The 24,445-nt window shown below is 40.5% G+C and overlaps 1 protein-coding gene across 7 annotated transcripts in view; it reads right to left on the minus strand.

Annotated features, from left to right (window-relative positions):
- ttll10 (tubulin tyrosine ligase-like family, member 10) overlaps window positions 1-24,445 on the minus strand; it is a 328,948-nt gene that overhangs the window by 15,430 nt on the left and 289,073 nt on the right. For all 7 annotated transcript variants that reach the window (XM_051931444.1, XM_051931445.1, XM_051931446.1 and 4 more), the window contains 4 exons: window positions 20,996-21,167; window positions 18,035-18,206; window positions 10,669-10,809; window positions 5,179-5,295 (listed from right to left, as the gene is read on the minus strand). In XM_051931444.1, coding sequence (XP_051787404.1) covers window positions 5,179-5,295; window positions 10,669-10,809; window positions 18,035-18,206; window positions 20,996-21,167 — 602 coding nt within the window. The remainder of the gene's footprint in view (window positions 1-5,178; window positions 5,296-10,668; window positions 10,810-18,034; window positions 18,207-20,995; window positions 21,168-24,445) is intronic.

The following is a 24,445-nucleotide window of genomic DNA, read 5'->3' on the forward strand; positions in this document are numbered from 1 at the left end:
TAAACAGCATAGGGCAGGGTGCCAGTCCTTGGGAAGGCCCACCAGTTCATTTAACCTACCCAGCTTTGGGGGATTATGGAAGGAAAACCAGACAAATAGAGCAGGCAGACCTCACATGGACAAGAATGTAAACCCAAAAACACTTCCACAAATGGCCACTAGAGAGGGATAACAGTGTGAAACCCCAGCTAGTTAAAGGGAAAACACATGGTCTTTATAAAGAAAAAGATTTATTCTTCATTAAACTGCCTGCGACAAAAATGAAGTTCCATAGGAGCACAAAAGGCAACAAAGAAGTTGCCTGTAAAACCAAAGGTAATACCAGAGAACCCATGTAGTCTCTTATAATGTACAAAAGTCAATGTCTGTTTGTCCTGCAGCTCCCCTCTGTTGGGCATATTCAGTGTAACATCTCGAATGTGCCATCTGTTGGAATGTATTTTGTAACATATGTTGTTGTTGTGAATGGGTTTATTATTATTTCTTTAACAGTTTATGAGGTTGACCACTTGTTTTGGGGGGGTTTCCGAAACCCTAGATTGTGAATCTCTTAATAGTTTTTTGATGAAACTTCCTTTTGTTGTTGTGAATTATTTTGGACCGATTTCACTGCAATTGGACATTCCATTGTTAGATCAGCTCGGCGTTGTCAGTGGCAGGTCCTCAGAAGTCGTGAACTGCTGGTGATAACGTGACGGGATAAACATGTCATCATTTTAGTAATTTCCTCATCCAAGTCTGCGCACTCCAAAAGCCTTTTTCTTTAAAATTACTCTTTTTTGAAACTATTTTTTGTGGTCTTGACTTGTGCCTGAATTTTTAAGAGGGATTTTTTGATTCTCATTTTGGTTTTGATAACAATATAGATAGATAGATAGATAGATAGATAGATAGATAGATAGATAGATAGATAGATAGATAGATAGATAGATAGATAGATAGATAGATAGATAGATAGATAGATAGATAGATAGATAGATAGATAGATAGATAGATAGATAGATAGATAGATAGACTTTATTAATCCCCAAGGGGAAATTCACATACTCCAGCAGCACAATACTGATAAAAAACAATATTAAATTAAAGAGTGATAAAAATGCAGGTATAACTAACGTTTACTCCCCACATAGTGGCACTCTTCTTAGTTTTGACCCCTTTTTCTGGCTTTGAGTACATCTTTTTTCCCCAGTTTCCTTTAAAAATCAAGTTTTCAAGTGCACTGTATTTTTCATTCCAACAGATGGCGTTTCACCAATATTAGCACTGTTGTTGAAAATCCTGTACCGAATACTGCAATATTATGGCAAAAGGTTAACTGACACAATAACTTAATAGAGGTAGACATATAACTGAACAAAAATAGGAAATAAAAAAGAATGATAGAGGGAATACTAATCTCATTCACGTCCATTAAACATTCTGTTGATCCGTCCACATCAATATAGTAAAATGAAAGCAGAACTAAATGACATATTAACAGATGTAAAATGGGCACACTAGGCTTTCATGACCTACACCCGTCAACATTGTGACACTTACTTATGTGAGTCTGAGACTCCTGCCATCAGATCATCAGCTACTTCCTTCTATGTGACAGTCAGTGGGCTCCAATAGGATTAGTGCTTCCTCTATCCTTCATTTTTTTTTTTCTATTTAAAATGACCTCTTTTAGGTTATACTGTTTACTGTATATGCCATCTGTTGGAATGAAAAATGCTATTCATTTTATTGGTATAGAAAACAAATACCTTAGAATGATGCTCTTGAGTGAGTGCTGTCCTGACAGGTAAACTTTTTGAGTAGCACCAGGAGATGTGGGTAAGAAAACATAAAAAAAGAACAAGCTGGGAAATCACAATTAGAACACAAAGCCAAGACGTGAGACAAAATCAAATCAAAACGAACAGGCAAGAGGTCAATACCAAACAAAACTGGCTAGATTACAGCAAGGCTTTTTGACAAAGATTAGGTAACCACAGATCAGATAAGGAAATGAACCCTCAGTCATCTTTTTATCCCGTTCTGACGATTACGAATGGGTCACGACCTCTGAGGCCACACCCCTAAAAACACTGGGACTTAGAGATGGCAACTCAAAATGCACCTAAAATGGCTTCCAAGACATTACAAAAGCAAAACATAGCACATAAACCACAAAGAATCCTAAATATAAAATGACAACAGTAGAATCCATGAACTCAACCCCCTGAATTCAAGCGCTAAATAATACTGTGTCACACCAAGCGGCTTTTGAGTGACATCGTAGATACTGCAGTCGCACTCTGTTGATCTCACTTCAATCAGGTGACACTTCTGCATGCAAGAGTTAAGCACTGGAGCAACAAGCTGGCATAAAAATATGTTGGGTGGGCATACTTGTTCTGGACGTGAGCGGAGTCTGCCCCCCCCCAGTAGGCCCATCATTGCATTGTACAACTGGCTGTTATATAGATAGATAGATAGATAGATAGATAGATAGATAGATAGATAGATAGATAGATAGATAGATAGATAGATAGATAGATAGATAGATAGATAGATAGTTTATTTGTCTGTATGAGCAAAACTTTGGATTTCTGACACATGCATGATCTGCCATCTTTATGAGATGTCATTATTAATTCCACATGTGTAACATTTTTTTTTTAATATATTCCGTATACTCAGAAAACGCAAATCGACCTCTTCCCTGTGAAGAAGCTGACCGTGCCCTACAGACTTTGTTATTTGTGTCAATGGAGAGGTTCTTCTATCTAAAGAGAAGTAAATTTAAGCTGCTTGGTGATCAGGTGACCACCTGCCCGTAAAGGAGTTAAGGGGCTTGTTATCTGAAACCCCGCCCCCAATGTGTTACTGCCCATTGTTTGATTGTGTAACAGCAGGGATGGCGCTGCGGTGGTGCAGTGGATCCCCCTCACAGATAATTATGGAGGTATACAGTAGTGTGAATCCTGGCCACACACATTTGAAATGTTGACCAGCAGTCTTACTAGAGATGTTCCACAGCACACATGTTTAGAACACCTAAGATTAAAGGACTGAGAGGTCGGAGACTAAACATGTAGACAGTTGACTTGTGCAGAATGAAAGTGTAAATAATGTATAATGTTGATTTCTATTCCAAATGTTTAAATATATCTATCCATTTATTTCATTTATGACTTTATTCCTCTAGTAGTAGGTGTATACTGGTTGCAGTGGTTGTACGGCCTGAGCCCCTTCTTACAGGAAGTACCAGTGTTATACAAATCCACAATCAGGTGGCCCACTTTTAAAGAATGTCCTGAGAGTACCACCCAACACACACATACAGAGCATGAAGACTGCCAGCCATAGGCAATCAAATAAGGGCCTAAGCCAATCATTTTCATCTTACTGACCTTTTTGTTTGGTTTAGATAACATGGACACCCCACTCTCAGCACTGCTTGCTCAGTCCCACGTGAAGACCACTTTTTATTGCAGTCAAGTCCTCTCACAGCAGAATTTTCGGTCACTTTCATGCTGCAGCAGGTACTCGCCTACACATGACTCGAACTCTAAAGTGCTTTTTTACCACCCACATGAACCAGGGCTGAGAAGTTTCCACTGTGTGGCATGAACTTAACTGGCACTGTTGGCAGGAAACCATGTTTAAGCCATATGGTGCTTTATTGGTAATGTGGCAAGCAGAAGAAGTATCCTGTTCTTCACATGATAAAAGGTCATCTCCTATAAAAGGAGGCATCATCTGCATTTGAACCAGTGCTGCAGTATGAAGAGGCAGATGGACCAGCTGGCACCCAACATAGGAAATGAGCCGACCTGAACTGTTTCATTGCTATACTGTGTTGGACAACTAAAAGCTTCAAGGCCTGGTCACTGTCTGTGTGGAGTTACACATTCTATATGATGTCCATGTGGATTTTCTTTAGATAATCTGCTTTCCAAATGGTTCCTGGTGGGTAGACCTTCACTAATGAATCGGCCCAGTTAGTAAATGAGGCCTGCAATGATCTGGTGAACCATCCAGTGTCAGTTCCCCCATTGCTGCTTAGAATCCACTCTACAATTTTAACATAATTATTTTTTTTAAAAGATGGATCCCTTCCCATGTCAACCTGGATAGAGCTGACTAATTCCACACATGGCACAAGTCAGTCACTAAAATAGGAGAAAATGGGGGAGCAAAGGCGTAGTGAGGAATGACATGAACGCGGGATGAGTCCATTACCGTCGACAGGCCCATTCAAGGGCTTCTTAGGAAGGCTGCGGCTCCACCGAGGCAGTTTTTGTACCTATTGGGTTTGGTTTACTTGCTCTTGATTCCGCCCATCTATTTTTTAACTCACTTTGTCATCGTTAGCCACAGTTTCACTGTTTCTGGAGAGGACTCCATCATAGACAGCCCTATACCAGGCCAATGCAACCTCGAAAACTGGCTTAACCTGCACGTCTTGGCAATGCTGAAGGAGTCTGTGGCATCTTGAGAAAATGCACATTTGCTCCAACATGTCATTGACCAAGCTGGGAATTTAATCTTAGTGCCCAGTTGGCAGTGCAAACCACTGTGCCCCACTGCCATCCCAGCTTTTCATTATTATGAATATCCCCGTTTAGCTTGTATTCACTTAAGAGTAGGCGCTGTTGTGCCATAGCTTGGCACTGATGTCTGTTGTTAAAGCAAGATTAAGGCAGATGGTGAGAGCGGCCTCAGGGAGACGAGGGCCCCCTTGTTTTTCTTCTCTTCGCTCTGCCCAAGAGTGTGATGCAACTCCAGAGAATCTTTACCCAGTGGCTCATGAGAGAAATTGTTTGATAAGTCTTGCATCACCACACTGGATTACAAAGGTGGTGTTAGCAACTGGAAAACAAAGACGGGATCTGCTCGAGACTCCTGCTCATTGATGGGCAGATGTGTTTACCCACCTGGATATGCGAGAGAAGGAGTTGTCTGGTTTCTTTTCTTTCTTTCTTTCTTTCTTTCTTTCTTTCTTTCTTTCTTTCTTTCTTTCTTTCTTTCTTTCTTTCTTTCTTTCTTTCTTTCTTTCTTTCTTTCTGCCTTCGCCCCCGGTTTGCCAGTTACCTTACATAAACTCTCATTATGCTGGCCAGTTGCCTCCCTGGCGTGCCTGCTCTGGTCCCCTTAATCCCTTTAAAGCCTGCAGGTGCAGCACAATCAGGAGGCGGGGCTTACCTTAAAGTTTTCATCAATCAGGAAGTCACAGCCAATGAGGTCGAAGTAGCCCAGTTTGCACTGCAGCTTGGACTTCACCGCTACAAAGCACTGCATCATGATGTCCTGCATTTGTTTCTAGAGATATTAAAAAAAAAATGTGCACTAAATATATTCATGCATACACACATACCATTATTTTATGTCACACATTTAACAGGAGGAACCATTAAAAGTCAAACTCTGTAAATACATCATTCTAAACAATTATATTCACTTTAATAACAATATGACTGGGTCATACTCCAGAGGACCTGGGGGCAATGCAGGAGCTGACACTCGTCTACACCCTGACACTCACTTATGTGGCATAATTTAAAATCTTCTAGTTAACCTAATTGGCAGATCTTTGGGATATAGGCATAAAATTGTAATGCCTAGGGAAATGCCCACACAAACATTGGGAGAGCATGCATACTTCATCAAATAAATATAAGGCTTTATTCACTAGCAACTCTCATTAAAAGACAGTGTATATAGCCACCTGTGTGTCTTTAGCCATCCATTTTGTAAACACATTTAAATTTGAACAGCCCATCCCAGCAAGCACAGCACGAAAGACAGGAAAACCCCTGGACAGGACACCAGTCCTTCACAGGGTAAACGTACACACCACGGGGCAATTTAACTTCATAAATCCACCTAACCTGAATGTCTTGATGCTTTTAGAGGAAATCGGAGCAGACACACGGGGACAATGTGCAAACTCGGAACGTGGACCCTGGTCTGCTTACTGTGAGGCAGCCGTGCTGTCACTGCACCAACATCCCGTGTAAGTACATATTCAGATCTTTATTTTATAGCATCTTTCACAGACATTGTCATTAAAGACAAGCAAAAAAATCTTCCTGTTTGTATATGTATATATTCAAAATAAACTGTCTTCATATCAGACGTCACTGCTAGTCCCTTTAGAAAGCATTCAGTCTAAAAAGCCAAATTTACCCCTGGGGACAATTAAATCCACATCAGTGTATTTAAAAGAGCCCTTGTTATGAACTGGAGAGTTCCAAAGCACAATAACTTCCAAAATAGCTCAAAATTCCCACTAGAGGGGGGCACCGTCCTACCTCAGCTACTCAACAGAAACTGCAATGATAAATCTTTACAAATAAAAAGATTAATTTATACTTAAATTCTCTGTAGCACACAAATAAGCACTGAGGAGTACAAGGCAAAAGGCGCAGAAGGTAGTGCCTTCAAAATATGCAGTGCCAAAAGCAAATAAAGTCCCAGTAAATCTAAAGAATGGTCAAAACACAAAGGAAAAGGGTCACAAAAATCCAGTAAATCACAATAAGCACAAGAAACACTCACCAACAACAATGAATTCACAAGGAACCACAAGGGACTATGCAGACTTACAGCAGACTATTTATGGAGATGGACAGGTGGCCTCACCTCTTGGAGAACCACCCATAAAATACATGGAACATAAAAGAAGAGAAATAGGTACATGGAAAATAAATGACCAACAAGAGCAACATCAACTGATCTATCTATCTATCTATCTATCAATCTATCTATCTATCTATTATCCTGACAACTATACCACAATTGCTAGTATCTATCTATCTATGATATAGTGCCTTATACTGTATATCTATTATATAGTGCCTTACATATCTATCTATCTATCTATCTATCTATCTATCTATCTATCTATCTATCTATCTATCTATCTATCTATCTATCTATCCTATTATATAGTGGATTTCATTATCTATCCATCTATCTATTATATAGTGCCTTACATATCTATCTATCTATTATATAGTGCCTGACATATCTATCTATCTATCTATCTATCTATCTATCTATCTATCTATCTATCTATTATATAGTGGTTTTCATTATCTATCTATCTATTATATAGTGCCTGACATATCTATCTATCTATTATATAGTGGTTTTCATTATCTATCTATTATATAGTGCCTTACATATCTCTATTATATAGTGCCTTACATATCTCTATCTATTATATAGTGCCTGACATATCTATCTATCTATCTATTATACAGTGCCTGACATATCTATCTATCTATTATATAGTGCCTGACATATCTATCTATCTATCTATCTATCTATCTATCTATCTATCTATTATATAGTGGTTTTCATTATCTATCTATCTATTATATAGTGCCTGACATATCTATCTATCTATTATATAGTGGTTTTCATTATCTATCTATTATATAGTGCCTTACATATCTCTATTATATAGTGCCTTACATATCTCTATCTATTATATAGTGCCTGACATATCTATCTATCTATCTATTATACAGTGCCTGACATATCTATCTATCTATTATATAGTGCCTGACATATCTATCTATCTATCTATCTATCTATCTATCTATCTATCTATCTATCTATCTATCTATCTATCTATCTATCTATCTATCTATTATATAGTGGTTTTCATTATCTATCTATCTATTATATAGTGCCTTACATATCTATCTATCTATCCTATTATATAGTGGTTTTCATTATCTATCTATCAATTATATAGTGCCTTACATATCTCTATCTATCTATTATACAGTGCCTGACATATCTATCTATCTATTATATAGTGCCTTACATATCTATCTAGCTATCCTATTATATAGTGGTTTTCATTATCTATCTATCTATTATATACTGCCTTACCTATCTCTATCTATCTATTATATAGTGCCTTGCATATATCTCTATCTATCTATTATAGATAGATAGATAGATAGATAGATAGATAGATAGATAGATAGATAGATAGATAGATAGATAGATAGATAGATAGATAGATAGATAGATAGATATGCAAAATCTCAATCTATCTGTAATATCATATATCAATATACACATACAGTAGCACCTTTCATGGCAGGTGTTGTGAGGAGGCTCTTTTAAAGGTATCCTTATTTCTGTGTGTACATCAAGTGCCTCCCTCCAACTTATGGACTCATACAGACTGTGTTTGCTTATCCTGAGAGAAATGGCGAGTTGGTGAACAGCAGACTTGACAGGTGGCACAGTGATCTGGGGGATTGCAGCATAGTACTGGACAGCAGAAGGGGTGCCTTTTATAGAAGTAAACACAGGCACTCTTGAGGGGCAAACAGGTGGACCCTCCAGCAGATTGGTTTTCCAGCAGTTGTGTTTCCAATCGAGACACAAGCCTTGTATTAACTTGGCGCCTTCTGGGTAGGATTCCAGGAAAGTTGCCATGATTATGCCACATAGAGGGTACTGTAGAATGGTTAAGGCCTTGTATTTCAAACCCTGAGGTTGGGGGGTTCAAATCCCACGTGACACTCTAAGACCACAAGCAAGTCACAGTACCTGCCTGTACCCCAACTGGAAAAACAAAAGAAATGTAACAGATCATATCTGAAATGTTGTAAAGCCAAAATGACCTTTTTCTGTGATCTTTAACTTCTTTTTAGAGGTATGTGGAATTCATTTTTGTAAATGTTTTCATTTGTTTAGTATGGCCCGCCACCCTTTTGCTTTCCTTATGGACATTTAGATGCTATGCATATTGCCACCATGTGACAGAGGTCACGATTTGTGGTGTTATTATTGTGACAGTATAACGGTCAGCGCTGGCCATCTTCCAATATCCACGTTTCTGGATTTGCAGCAGCTTTGTGAGAACCGAGGACTCCACCAAGAAAGACATTGAGAGCAGATTGCGAACAGCTAAGATCCATCTAGCAGCTGAAGCAAGGATTTAGGAAATCTTACAAAGTCTCCCCATGCAACGCTCAACAGATACAATAAAAACACTTGAGGGGGCTAGGAAACATATTAAAGATGTCAGGACCAAGCATCACAAAAGCCTCCCTTTGATGGACACCATGGCACAAAAGAGCAAAAACACACTGGGAAAGAAAAGTGGGGACAGAAGTGAAAGAGCTGGGGGGCAAAGCTGAGACAAAGGCAAAAGATTGTGGAGAGTGGGGTCTTGTGTTGGCTTTATGCTCTGTGCAGAGCGAAGAGAACAACTAAGGAAGTCAGTCACTTTGGGAGTGGTCTCGAGAGTTTTCTTTAGTTTTGTGGAAACAAATTATAGCACATCGTTTCTGACGTAGTTTAGGTCCACTGGCGTAGATTCAGAATTAGCTTGAACATGTTGACGTCCCGATACGTCACTCTACCCGTCTCTAAAATTTATTTCAAAGTTTTTCCATCTACTGGACGTTTCAAAACTTCTTGGTTGTCTGCCTTGCCGGAGAGTACATGGGATGGCTGACCCTCTCCTAAAATACGTAACACAGAAGAGGACACATCACAAGTAGCAACACCTACTAGGGGGCGCACAGTCCTGGAGTGAAGGGGGGGAATCATGGAGTCCCACCCTTTCAAGACTCAAAGACGTTGTGGAGAATTGAAGACCAGGGGCTACTGGGAAAAACTCCAGGACAGGGTGACAGGGCTACAAGTGCAGAGCCACCACAGACTCCAGACACGATGAACGGGAAGGCTAGACGTCTGTCTTAATGGAGTGTGGGGTTGGGATGTGATCTGACAACAAGCTCTGCTCTGGTGGGACGAAGAGAGGCCAGGAAGTGAGACGAAAGGTAAAGAGTGCATTTTTTGTAATAAAGTGGATCGGCCGCCCCACCCAGTAGTCAGGGGCTTAGCAATGGTGTAAGAAAGGCCCTAAGGTGTTCTTCTTCTGTATCCGTGTTCTTTCTGTTAACCCCTTGTAGAATCCTCCTTGAAACTCTTTTTTTCTTTGGTTAAATATCATGCTTGACTCTTCTCAACTTTATTCTTGGCCACTAGTGCCCCCCTACTGTTCACAGATACGTATGTTAAATATTAAACAAAGCACAATGGACATGGAAAACTCTCTTAAACTCTAACATTTCCTATGTGAGCAGCTCCTGACTAATCTCCTCCTTCCCGTACCACCATGACCGGATCGTGGGTTCTTTCCTATTTTGTTCTCTTCACACCCATCAGTCCTAAAACGTGGCCCCTTTAACACCCCGTACTTCACTAGTCAAGCTGCGTTCTTCAACTACACAAGCATTGGACGTAGGAGGCCCTTAATAAGCCAGGTGGTATTGCTCTATACTAGTACAGATACATTTTTATTTCATAAATAGCACAAAAATGGGAAACATTTTTCTTCATATGAAATCCTCCGGTGGCCTCACATTGCACCAGCTGCATATCTTCTTATTTCTCTTTGAAAATTTTGCAAACCTGGTGTAATTATTTTGGCGGCACACACTCACAAATAGAAACACAGGAGGCATAAACAAACTCTTCTCTGAGGCCCCTGAGCTGTCGTCAAGGAGTTGCCAGGACAACCCACCAGCATCACGGCACCTTCATCATGGACTGACTGGTCCCTTTAATTCACAATCATCGTCTCCCCAGAGCCCCGGCAGGTCCACAACGTCCTAATTAGACCCTGCTGCACAACACTTGCACGCAACTTACTGTGAAAACAGTGAGGACCCAGTCCTTGGGGAGCGCATTGGCAACCCGTAACTTCTCATTAACGTAGTCATTGAAGCGCTCCATGGACCACACCGTATCTTCCTTCAGCTCATTATAGAGAGGATTCTTCTTCTGCATGTACTGTCGGGGAGGGGAGAGTAAAGGAACAAGCAATTAACATGTGTCATCCAGGTGGGGACAAGGGACCCAAGTCCCAAGCTTATGTGAAGTTAGCATGCTCATAGGAAAAGAGCCAGTGCTGGAGAGGAGAGGAGTGGAGTGGAGCAGCATCTGGACACATCTGGGAACACAGCGATAAACTCATCACAGGCCAAAGGCTCAGCCCTTAGGAACAACGAAAAAAAGGAGAAACACGCAGCTGGCTGCTGGCCACTCGCCTCCCTTCTTGGAGCACCTTGGTGGAGCCCATCTGAAATCCAAGGGTCATTTGTGCTTTGTAGTGAACCCGCTCTTTAAATAGACTGAGGGTCCTGACAGAACTCACAGTATTATGATATTTATGATATTTAACAAAACCCCATGCTGTTTAAGGAGTGTTGATAACACAACAATACCCTGCTGTGCTGACATTTCCATTATACACTTTGCTGAAATGATTTTAAAAAGAAGCAATGGAGTTCAAGTTCAACGGAGAGTAGAGAGATAGATACGTAAGGCACTATGTGATAGATAGATAGATAGATAGATAGATAGATAGATAGATAGATAGATAGATAGATAGATAGATAGATAGATAGATAGATAGATAGATAGATAGATAGATAGATAGATAGATAGATAGATTTGAAAGGCACTATATGATAGATAGATAGATAGATAGATAGATAGATAGATAGATAGATAGATAGATAGATAGATAGATAGATAGATAGATAGATAGATAGATAGATAGACTTGAAAGGCACTTTATAATAGAATCTGATAGATAGATAGATAGATAGATAGATAGATAGATAGATAGATAGATAGATAGATAGATAGATAGATAGATAGATAGATAGATAGATAGACTTGAAAGGCACTTTATAATAGAATCTAATAGATAGATAGATAGATAGATAGATAGATAGATAGATAGATAGATAGATAGATAGATTTGAAAGGCACTATATGATAGATAGATAGATAGATAGATAGATAGATAGATAGATAGATAGATAGATAGATAGATAGATAGATAGATAGATAGATAGATAGATAGACTTGAAAGGCACTTTATAATAGAATCTAATAGATAGATAGATAGATAGATAGATAGATAGATAGATAGATAGATAGATAGATAGATAGATAGATAGATAGATAGATAGATAGATAGATAGATAGACTTGAAAGGCACTTTATAATAGAATCTAATAGATAGATAGATAGATAGATAGATAGATAGATAGATAGATAGATAGATAGATAGATAGATAGATAGATAGATAGATAGATAGATAGACTTGAAAGGCACTTTATAATAGAATCTAATAGATAGATAGATAGATAGATAGATAGATAGATAGATAGATAGATAGATAGATAGACTTGAAAGGCACTTTATAATAGAATCTAATAGATAGATAGATAGATAGATAGATAGATAGATAGATAGATAGATAGATAGATAGATAGATAGATAGATTTGAAAGGCACTATATGATAGATAGATAGATAGATAGATAGATAGATAGATAGATAGATAGATAGATAGATAGATAGATAGATAGATATGAAAGGCATTATATAATAGAATCATATTAGATAGATAATACAAATATAATGTTTTAAATACAAAATTTTAAATCAGACAGATGGGCAGCACAGTGGCACAGTGGGTAGCGCTGCTGCCTCGCAGTTAGGAGACCCAGGTTCGCTTCCCGGGTCCTCCCTGCATGGAGTTTGCATGTTCTCCCCGTGTCTGCTTGGGTTTCCTCCCACAGTCCAAAGACATGCAGGTTAGGTGCATTGGCGATTCTAAATTGTCCTTGGTGTGTGTGTGTGTGCCCTGCGGTGGGCTGGCGTCCTGCCAGAATTTGTTCTTGCCTTGCTCCCTGTGTTGGCTGGGAATGGCTCCAGCAGACCCCCGTGACTCTGTGTTAGGATATAGCAGGTTGGGTAATGACTGACTGACTGTTAAGACCTTGAATCAGACAGAGCAATTGTAGTCAAAGAGAAAAAGCAGTCTTAAACAAATGAGTTTTAAGTTTAGATTTGAAAAGTGAGAATGATTCAATATTTCTAAGTTCAGATGGTAGTGAGTCCCAGAGCTGGGGAGCAGAGCAACTGAATGTTCTGTTCCCCATGGTGGTAAGATGAGCGAAGGGGAGAGTCAAGTGGATGGAGGAAGAGGATCTAAGAGTGTGGAGGGATCAAATGGGGGAGGTCAGACAGATATGGAGGGGCAAGGTTGTGGATAGCCTTAAAAGTTAACAGAAGAATTTTGAATTGAATGTGGAACTAAACTGGAAGCCAGTGAAGCTGCTGCAGGACGGGAGTGATATGGTGAATAGAGGAGGTTCTAGTAATGATGTGGGCAGCTGAATTCTGGACCAGTTGAAGCTTATAAAGAGATTTGCAAGAAACACCAAAGAAAAGGGAGCTACAGTAATCCAGATGAGAAGTGACAAGGCAAGTGACAAGTGGGGAGTGAGTGAGGGAGGGGCGAATACGATTAATGTTTCGCAAGTGGAAATATGAAGTCCGGGAGATGTTATTGATGTGGGACTGAAAAGATAAGAGTACTGTCAAAGGATGACACCCAGACTCTTAACCTGTGGGGAAGAGGAGACAGAGGAACTATCAATTACAAATGAAAAATGATCAGTTTTGGATAATGTTGATTTTGTACCAATGAGGAGAACCTCCATTTTGTCACTATTTAATTTAAGAAAATTTGAAGAAAACCAGGATTTGATGTCTGCTGTGCAATCAATAAGCGTAAGTAATTGCTTCCATTAATTTACCCATAGTGCATGTGCTAAGCCTCCTGACATCTGGTTACTTGGATCAGCTCAGTCACCAGTTTCTATACGTGGACAGTGCAAAGAAATCAGAGCTTCTCCAAGGGGCTCCATGTATTTGATAGAAGATTCTCAAATCTACGTAATCCAGTTCAGGTCTGTGTGTGCCAGTCCCAGCTGCTTTAGGCCCAAAGGAGGAACCAGCCCTGGATGGGTAGCCCACCAGGCTAACATGAATAACTAGGAGCCCTACAATCCTGCCAGTTACTAGAGGCTGGGAGGTGAATCCATGAGCGTCAATCACTGCCCCACCATGTCAGCCATTCTTAGAATTTTACGTGACTAGATCAGGGATAGCCTGACCGCCAAGCCCCTTTCAGTGCCCATCCAGCTACACAACTGGCCATAATTTTCTCCTTGGATGTGTGATGAAGTCTTTTTCAGGTTCAGGGAGGACAAAATGAGGCAGAAGTAATCAATACAAGTTTAGGCCACCCTTCTTTCATTAAATGTTATCAAGACTGTAAAACTTTGTGGTTGTTGAGAAGTTGAATATAAAGAGGCTCAAGTGACATCTGGGATGTAAGCAGGCAGCTGGACGACTGGGGGGCTGCAGAGGTCGTGCAGGTGGGCTTTTGTGTGCATTTTTTTTTTGTTGTTGGTTTTCAAGAATATATTATGTGCTTCTAAAGCTCTTTGTAGGTGGGTACCATCAATACATGTAGAGCAGAGAAACGCCCTCCTCGCTGCCATGGCTTAAGGAGCAAAGAAAAGAAAAGGCGTTATCTGCGTTTACATGGAGTAACCCCTCAGACAGCCGTCTGCCAAATGGCACTGGCTTTGATGAGGGGCCCACCTAGAAGGTTGTCTTAGTGTCAGTTAGGTGTCACCCCAAATGGAAAGAGTGGGATGATGTAACCCTTTCACATGTGGTGGCCTTGAGGCCTGCTCCAATAAAGGACGGTGCCTTTCAGCATCTACCAGAGGGCATGGTGGTTGTGGTCAAAAAGACTTTATAAGCCTACCCATGAGTCCTTTCAGACCGGGTCAATGTGTCCATAGCCCACAGGACAAAACTGGCCTGTTGAAACCTTTCCTTTGGCCCATTAGGACACTTCTTAAAACAATCCATGTTGCTGATGCTATACTCATAAGTCCATTCTGGGTTGATATTCTTAATCTGCTTAGCCAAGTACTCCTAAAATGACTCGTCAGACATGTGTCCAGGGACGGAGTACTGCACAGGATTATCATTCAAGAAATGGTTTGTTGGAGAAACTTAATTCAATTACGTGTAAAAAGGATTTTGGAGTCATAGTGGACTCAACACTATCATCAGCTTGACAACGTAAGGCGTTAAGAAGGCTAACAGACTGACAGCTTATATAGCACCTTGATGTGTGGAGTACAAGTCCAAGGATGTTCTGCTCAAGCTTTATAACGCAATGGTGAGACCTCATCTGGAATACTGGGTGCAGTTTTGGTCTCCAGGCTACAAAAGGGACATAGCAGCACTAGAAGAAGGCCAGAGAAGAGCAACTAGGCTGATTCCAGGGCTACAGGGGATGAATTAGGAGGAGACATTGAAAAAGTTAAAGGAAGATTAACAGGAGACATGACTGAAGTGTTTAAAATGATGAAGGGAATTAGGTTAGGGGCCCAGAATAACTAGGCTGTGGTGGGCACTTTAGCCTGGACATTGGGATACACCCTACTCTTTATGAAGAAATCTTTTATGACCATAGGGAGTCAGGACCTTGGCTTTACGTCTCATCCAAAGGATGGCACCATCTTTACATCACAGCACTGGGGCATTGGGATCCACATTCAGACCACAAGGTAAGTGCCCCCTGCTGGCCTGACCAGCACCTCTTCAAGCTTTTCCTAGATGGTCTCCCATCCAAGTCCAGGCCAGGCCTGAACACACTTAGCTTCAGGTGGATGACTTCTTCTGAAGTGCCAGTGCTATGGCTGTCACAAACATAAAAGACAAAATACTTGAGTGTATAACTAATCACCCCCTTCAAGTCAGTATTAAGAATATGACAGCCATAATGCACTGGTGAGGCCTCATCTGGAGTACTGGGTACAGTTTTGGTCTCCAGGCTGCAAACAGAAAAAGTCCAAAGAGGAGTGATGAGGCTGATTGGTATGAGTTATGAAGAAATATTAAAAAATGTGAGCCTTTTTAGTTTGATCAAAAGAAATTTAAGAGGTGACATGACTGGTGTTTAAAATTATGAAGGGAATTAGTCCAGTGGATCGAGACGGTGACTTTAAAATGATTTCATCAAGAACACGGGGACACAGTTGGAAACTTGTTCAGGGTAAATTTCAAACAAACATTTGTAAGTTTTTCTTCACACAAATAACCACAGACACTTGGGATAAGTGACCTAGTAGTGTGGTAGACAGTAGGACTTTAGGGACCTTCAAAACCTGACTTGATGTTATTTTAGAAGAATTAAGTGGGTAGGACTGGCGAGCTTTGTTGGGCTGAAAGGCCTGTGCTCATCTTGATTGTTCTAAAGTTCTAAATACATTTTTTTTTCTGATAACCTCCAGTCCTGATGGCTCTAAAGCAGATTACTCATTTCTGAGAATGTTAAATTAGGTCACTGTGATCAAACTATCGAATGTGAATGGAATGTCAGTCCCATGTTCTTGGAATATTCATTAGACAACGTCAGACTTTCACAATCCACCCTTGTGGTTCACTATAACGCACATCCAATCAGTGCCAATTTAAGAAGGTGCCCTGCAAAATGAAGCCTTGGGTGCAGGTGGCTTTGAAGGGATTTGTAATTTTATGACAATACTAGCAGATCGTACTTGCGAAAATTTCTTCTCTCCCTCATCATGATTTCATTTCTTTTATTCTTGTGAAATTTCATAAGTATAAAAGAAATGAAATGATGAGGGAGAGAAGAATAGATAGATAGATAGATAGATAGATAGATAGATAGATAGATAGATAGATAGATAGATAGATAGATAGATAGATAGATAGATAGATACTTTATTAATCCCAAGGGGAAATTCACACGTTACAGTAAGAAAGGAGATTATTTGAATAAGTAGTGACTTGTGAGAGGACTCAGTATTAGAATAGTCACATGATTAGTATGGGATGTTACTATAGTCACTTACAACAGTATGAATATTTACAATACAGAGTGTAACATGAACAGGTTAACAGGACATATTGGATAAGAAGGGAAATGCAGGGCACACGTAAGTCAGTATGTGTGAATTGTGGCCGTCAGGTAATGTAGTATACTGACGTCTATAATGATTGCTGAAAAACGCGATTTGTTGCATAAACGATGTTGTCAGCGAAACAATTCCCTTGTGTGTAACCCGCAAGTACCTGTATGTTTAACCCGGGTTTCGATGTAACTCTGTAAAATGTAGTGTACAACAAGGCATGGCAAATAACTCCAACAATATTAATCGTTTGTCGTTGTGAGTTGGTGATAGTCACACAATATGCTAAACGAACAGGAAATTGCCTACGCCATAATATAAAAGGAATATCTTGTTTTGAGTTGTCACCGTTATGGAATCCCTGTAGTTTTTCTGTCGCAATGTTTATTGCTGTCTGGCAGTTTGCCGCTGCTCTTCAAAAAAGTTGTGTGTGTAATTCATTTTTCGTTCGCTGTCTAGGTTCAAGACTTGCTGCCGCTGATCTTCGGATAATGTCACTCTGTGGTTTCCCATATGTTGTCTTTGTTGTTCTAAGGCATCTTGCCTGTGTTGGTTGGTCTGGCGTCATGTACTGTAGATGTTTCTGCTTCTATGCATTGGTGTGAGTATGTAGGCTGGCGAGACCATTTCTGTTGGTCGCTGCTAGGCTGTATGCACCTTTTCATTTTATCGGGACACTTACGTTAAAGTGAAGGAATAAGTAGGTGTAAAATGGTCATGTCATTATGGAGTTTCGGTGAGTAACAAAGTATGCACCGAATGAACAGTCAAATACCACAGTCAATAATTGGCCACATTGAAGAATTAAAGATAAGCCTAAGACCAAAACTCTGCCAAGAACACGGATTCCTCGCTATTGTTGTGGAGGGATATAGTAATTGTGGCAACCGTTGTTTACATCGAGCATGGACGGACACAAGCAAATTAATATAAGGATGAGGAGGGAGTGTGAACAGCAGTTAGAACAGCCCACCCATCCCAGCTTGTCTAAATATCTGAGAATGTCTAGGCCTAGTGGTAAATTCATTGTTACTGTCTATTGGTCCTTCCCACAAAGGTACCACAGTGCTTTCCAGATCTGATCCTTACACTTCCATACCAAGCGCAGACGATGTCAAGTGATGAATTGCACCATAGCAGCCACAAAAGACCCACACCTTAAGAATGCAACACCCTATATAGCAGTAACTTACCTGATTGGTCAAGTGAGACGTGAGGTCATCAGACTCGACATCATACATGTCGCAAGTCAGGCGGACATAACCGTGACGAAAGAAGACCATGTAAGGAATGGTGCTGGCAATGAGGAAATAGGAGCGGATGTCAAACTTCCTTCCCTCCAGGAGAAGGGGATTCCGGATGTATCTGAGTTCAAAGAGAAAACACACACACACATCAGAATCCTGGCACTGCAGACATGAGAATTCACGTATTCAGAAGGCCGGACGGAAGGTTTATGAAAGAGTGATGAACCCAAACAGAAGTTATTTGCCAGAGCAAAAGTCAGAAACCAGAAGTCAAAAGGCACCCACAACTAAAAACGACAAAGTTAATTGGAATTCAGACAGTGATAAAGAGTTGCAAAAGTCTTAACCAACGTAATGTCTGGAAACAAGTGTCATAATTATAATGAAAATATTAATAGGGACGATTTGGATGAGGAAAGAAAAGCGTTTGTTCATTTTAGCTTTTGGGGGAAAAGGCAAATTCACAGTCAAAATGTCAGACAAAGACTTAGTAATCAAAAGATCACAATAACCGGCAGACTCAACCAATGAGAAAAACAGAGAAGTCAGAACAGAGTCGCGAGCGGTGCAGAAAGTTGTTTGTGTTATGTCTTGAGATACGGGGATAACAAGGACAGAAATTGTTGACTGAAGCCAAAGTCGAAACCGAGGATCTGTCCTCTCGATCACCATCACCAAAACGCCACTGTAAGGAGCCTCGTAAGGAACGAAAAGCAAAGAGTCAGGAATTGGAAAGAGTAAAACACTTGGAGTACACAAGCAAAAGGTTGGATTTTAGAGAGGCCATCACACAGCCCTGTCTGGACAATTTAAAGTCATCGATCATCTTGATGTCACGTCTTTGGGGAGCGGGAGGACACCTGTCATTGTATACACGGTCATGTAGTATTGTGGGTTTATCTAGGCTTCAGATCACCTGGCATCAGTTCACGGTATTAATTCATAAGTAACTTAAGTATTTAGTGCACCGACTGCAGAAGGTAGCAGCAGTGATGAGTGGAACTGGAATCAAAAGATGCTTGCATCATCATGGACTGCTAAAGACTGAGCAGTGGGGGGAGTTTGTTTTAAAAGACATGGTGGTATTTAATAACACTTAATACACCACAACATTCAAACCACTACTAGATGATGTGAATAACATTTGGTACCAGTCAAAGGGTGGGATGTACTAGGCAGCAAGTGAACAGTCAGTTAGTTCTTCAAGGTGGTGTGTTGAAATCATTAAAACCAGTCAAACATACTGTAAGGATCTGAGTGACTCTGACAACGGCCAGATTGTGATGGGTGGACGAGAGTATCAGAGCATCTCCCAAAACGGCAGGTCTTGTGGTGTGTTACCGGTATGTAGTTTGTAGTGCCTACCAGCAACAGGGTCACCAACAGGGCACCCAAGGCTCACTCAAGTTTGTGGGAATGAAGGCTGATTCAATATTGCTCAAATCTCTGGCCCATCACTAGAGTTGAATGGAATAATTCGCTAAACATTTATTCACAGCAAATCAGCGGTGTTCACCGGTGACCTCATTTGCTGAAAATTTTCATGTCAATTCACTGAGCAGTCGGCTTTGATGAACTGCTTTTTTTTTATCCCAGCACCCCATGATGTTTTGTTAGACTAGCATTATATCACAGAACTGTAGCAGCTAATGCTGGATAGATTGGCCCACCTGAATATATAATGTTGATCCTAGTATTAGGTGGTAAGTCGGATCAGCTGCTAGACTGGATGAAATTCTTCTTCCAGTATGGATTTATCAAGAATTGTTTTAGTGGTATGCTAAAAATTAGCAAAAAAAAAAACGAGAGTAAATGTGTCAGTGTATTTGTGTCTTAAACTTAATTTCTTTTTGTATGGACTTGTATGGAACATGTGTGTAAATATGTGGGCCTACCTATTTAATAGTATTATCCAGAGTGCTGTGCAGTTGATGCAGATGAGATGGAGTGAAGAATCCATGTGCTTTAGTTTTGTGCTTATTTAGTAGCAGTGACGGTGAGCGAGCAAAAATGTCAGAATGGGCTATGAAATCTGTGGTGGGCAAGCCTTAGAGAATTCATGCATCCTGCTCCTGTAGCCACTGCCTGTGAGAACGTTTACTGTTCTGATATTTAATTCTATTAATTTGATCTCAGAGAGGCATGGTGGTACACTGGGTAGCACAGCTGCCTCATAGCTCAGGTCACTATTTGGCCACAATAATCGGTCCAGCATAGTTGGCAGATATTTCCCAGGCCATCAGGAATACTAAAAAGAACATGAGACCATTATAATCCACTCAAAACTACTTCACTTTCTCCTTCTCTATTGACTTCAGCACTCTTCGAGCTTGGCGAAGTTCACAAATATTCCAGCGATTTCCCTGAACTTGGAGTAAAGTAAATTCAATGGGGTACACGCATTAAGACTCATCGCTATTAGACTAAAAGTAGCAGTAGAAGAGTGGAAGTGTCGAGTGCTGCTGTCTCACACCTCCAGTGGACGAGGCGTTCAATTTCGTGCCCAGTCTCTTTCTGACCTGACTCTGCCTGACTTATATATGTCTGCATGGTATTTAATCTTATATACCAGAGACATGACTATGATATTAAGAACAACATTGTGATAGTGACCATGCGGGAAAAGTTTTGATAGCAAAACAGAAAAACCATAGGCATCAGAAAAACTATGCCCATTGTGCCCCTACATTAAGACGGCTCTGGTGCACAGCAGTGGTGGTGAGTATTTATTCATCCTGGCCAACATTAATGTAAAACATGACTCAAAAGTTGGGATTCCCTCTTCATGGACAGATCTTTCCTGCTTGTCATGCTACTTGTTCCCTAGAGCCACACAGGGAAAACGTAAAAGGGACAGCTTTTTTTCAAGCCACATACCCTCCCAAACATCTACCCCCAACCACTTACCTTTGGACAATTCTCGCCTGAGGAAACCTGAAGGGTTGCTTTTTGTAGACAGGATCATTTTCAATGTTCTGGAGCTTTTCCCGAAAGGCATCCACGTCACCAGATGTCTTCAGAAGGAAGATACCACGACCCTGATTTAGTCCAGTGGGCTTACAGATCCAGACCTGACCATCTAAGGAGAGAGGAGTGGGGAGAAAGAAACACGGTTATTATAGTTAGACTAAAATCAAAACTGAAACTATTATTAAAAAACATTTTCGTAAAACTGAAATAAACTGAATGTGAAAGATTCAGCTAGTGGTGAGTCAGTATGGTGGCCTAAGCTACTGTACATCATGAAGACAAAGCAACACTCCAAGCCACACCATGAATAGGGGACTGAAAACCACAAGTCAGGGATGAAGATGAGAAAATATCCAAGTCACTAAACATCCAGTTAAATCAACCATTAAGAAATGGAAGGACTGTGGTAGAGCTGGAAACCTGCCTAAAGCAGGCTCCCCACAAAAACTGAGTGACTGTGCAAGAAGGCGACAAGCATGAGAGGCCACCATCGCAACTCGTTGCATAACAAGAAAATGTGAAAACATCTAAGTGGGTTGTAGAGGAGTGTAAAATGAGGGCTATCTAGCATATAAGACGATGCATACTTTGATTGTCTTTATTTGTTCTTCTGCAGGGGTTTCATTTCTCTTTGTATTGAGTGATAATTAAATGATACAATATCACTCTATTATAATAAAAAAAATCCTTCCATGAGACGTAATTTTTGAAGAGACTTTTTGGAAGGACGTCCCACGAGACGGATACTTTTACCATGAGATTCTTTCAAGTCACGCCATGCTTACAACTATTTTCAAACAAGACCACAGTCATCAGGTGCATTCCGGCACTTAACCTGGACAGACACCAATCCATTAAAGGGCTTACTTACGAACACACACACACTTACGAAGATCCAGTTTAGAATCAACCATTCATCTAAATATGGGAGCGAGAAACGATGGCGTCAAACAAATTAATGCAAAAATTGTCGATCGGTTACACAGCAAATTGGTTAAATGCGTATCAATAGACTATGCTGAAGCAGTTGGTGGTGATCGTGCGGAAGATGAAAACATCAACTTGCAATATCCTGTAGAATATCTACAAGTGTTAACACCGTCTGGTCTTCCACTGGCTGAATTACTGTTGAAAGAAGGATGTATCGTAATGTTTTTGCATCATTTATGTATGAATGATGGGCTATGCAATAGGACAAGATTAGTTGTATTCAAAAGTGGTTGAACAATTCTGACATGTAAAATTTTAACAGGCGACAAGAAAGGTAATGTAGTACATCTTCAGGGGATAACATTAGACACCAAAGGAGATCTTGATATGCCATTCGTATTAAAACGTTTAGTTTCCCGTTAGAACAGCTTTTGCTATGACAACAAATCACAGGGAAAAACATTCGAAAAAGTCGGTTTATTTATTAGAGAGAAAGAAACGATATTCACTCACAGGCAGTTATACGCTGCATTGTCACGATGTAACTCCAAGCACGGAATCAAAATTCAATGTGATCTTGAAGAAAAGTTAATTCCAAATATTGTTTTTACTGAAGTTTTAAAGTAAAAGTGAAAATAATGCATATGTAACAACGCCCATGAAAGTAACAATCTCTTTAAATTGTATATTTGGTTAACCAAACCCGGGGGTTAGCAAGCAAAGTGAGCAGGGGGCAGAGCCCCCAGTCTATTAAAATATCTCGTTCAAATGACAGTAAGCCTTTGAATTGAAGACACACCTCTTGCTTTAACTTACTGGCCCAACTAAGAGAATTCACTATTTGTAAATGAGCTTGCAACCGGAGGTTTAATGTGCCCAGGGTGTATGGGCACAGAGCGGGCAGAGTCACGTCACATGCAATTAATGAGGCTGAATATGGCACTTCACTATGGTCAGGACAAACTGGTGACTCATGTTCACAGGATAATAATCCACTTACTGGTGGTGTGCCATCATGGCCGAAACCGCCAATGCCGAGCTTACTCACCTGACACAGTTGATTCAGAAAGCATTCAGACCCCTTTAAACTTTCTGCACATTTTGTTGTCTTGTAGGTTTAATTTTAAATGGGTAAATTTTCCATTTTTTGATCATCAATCTACACTCAATAATCCATAATGACAAAATGAAAACACGTTTTCATAAAGGCTTGCAAGGGACTGTACTTTCTCCGGTCCTATTCAGCCTATATACATCGGACTTCCAATACAACTCGGAGTCCTGCCACGTGCAAAAGTTCGCTGATGACACTGCTATCGTGGGCTGCATCAGGAGTGGGCAGGAGGAGGAGAATTGGGACCTAATCAATGACTTTGTTGAATGGTGCGACTCAAACCACCTACACCTGAACACCAGCAAAACCAAGGAGCTGGTGGTGGATTTTAGGAGGCCCAGACCCCTCATGGACCCCGTGATCATCAGAGGTGACTGTGTGCAGATGGTGCAGACCTATAAATACCTGGGAGTGCAGCTGGACGATAAATTAGACTGGACTGCCAATACTGATGCTCTGTGTAAGAAAGGACAGAGCCGGTTATACTTCCTTAGAAGGCTGGCGTCCTTCAACATCTGCAATAAAACGGTTGTGGCGAGCGCCCTCTTCTACGCGGTGGTGTGCTGGGGAGGCAGCATTAAGAAGAAAGACGCCTCACGCCTGGACAAACTGGTGAGGAAGGCAGGCTCTGTTGTTGGCATGGAGCTGGACAGTTTGACATCTGTGGCAGAGCGACAGGCGCTCCGCAGGCTCCTATCAATTATTGATAATCCACTGCATCCACTAAACAGTGTCATCTCCAGACAGAAGAGCAGCTTCAGCGACAGACTGCTGTCACTGTCCTGCTCCACTGACAGACTGAGAAGATCGTTCCTCCCCCAAACTATGCGACTCTTCAATTCCACCCGGGGGGGTAAACGTTAACATTATATAAAGTTATTGTCTGTTTTTACCTGCATTATTAACAATCTTTAATTTTTTGTATCAGTAAGGTGCTGCTGGAGTATGTGAATTTCCCCTTATTATTAATAAAGTATCTATCTATCTATCTATCTATCTATCTATCTATCTATCTATCTATCTATCTATCTATCTATCTATCTATCTATCTATCTATCTATCTATCTATCTATCTATCTATCTATCTATCTATCTATCTATCTATCTATCTATCTATGTATTAAAAACCAGAAGCTGAAATCACTTATTTCTATAAGTACTCAGACACTTTGCTGTGGCACTCCAGGTTCTCGTCAGGTTGACCCTGTTTGCTTTAACTCTACTTGAGATGTTTCCAGAACTTGATTGGAGTCCATCTGTGGCACACTGAATTAACAGGGCATCATATAGAAAGGTGCACACTTGTGTATTAAAAGTCCCACAAGTCACACTGCATGTCAGAA

This window comes from Erpetoichthys calabaricus, chromosome 8, assembly GCF_900747795.2.
Source record: "Erpetoichthys calabaricus chromosome 8, fErpCal1.3, whole genome shotgun sequence".
Classification (NCBI taxonomy): Eukaryota; Metazoa; Chordata; class Cladistia; order Polypteriformes; family Polypteridae; genus Erpetoichthys; species Erpetoichthys calabaricus.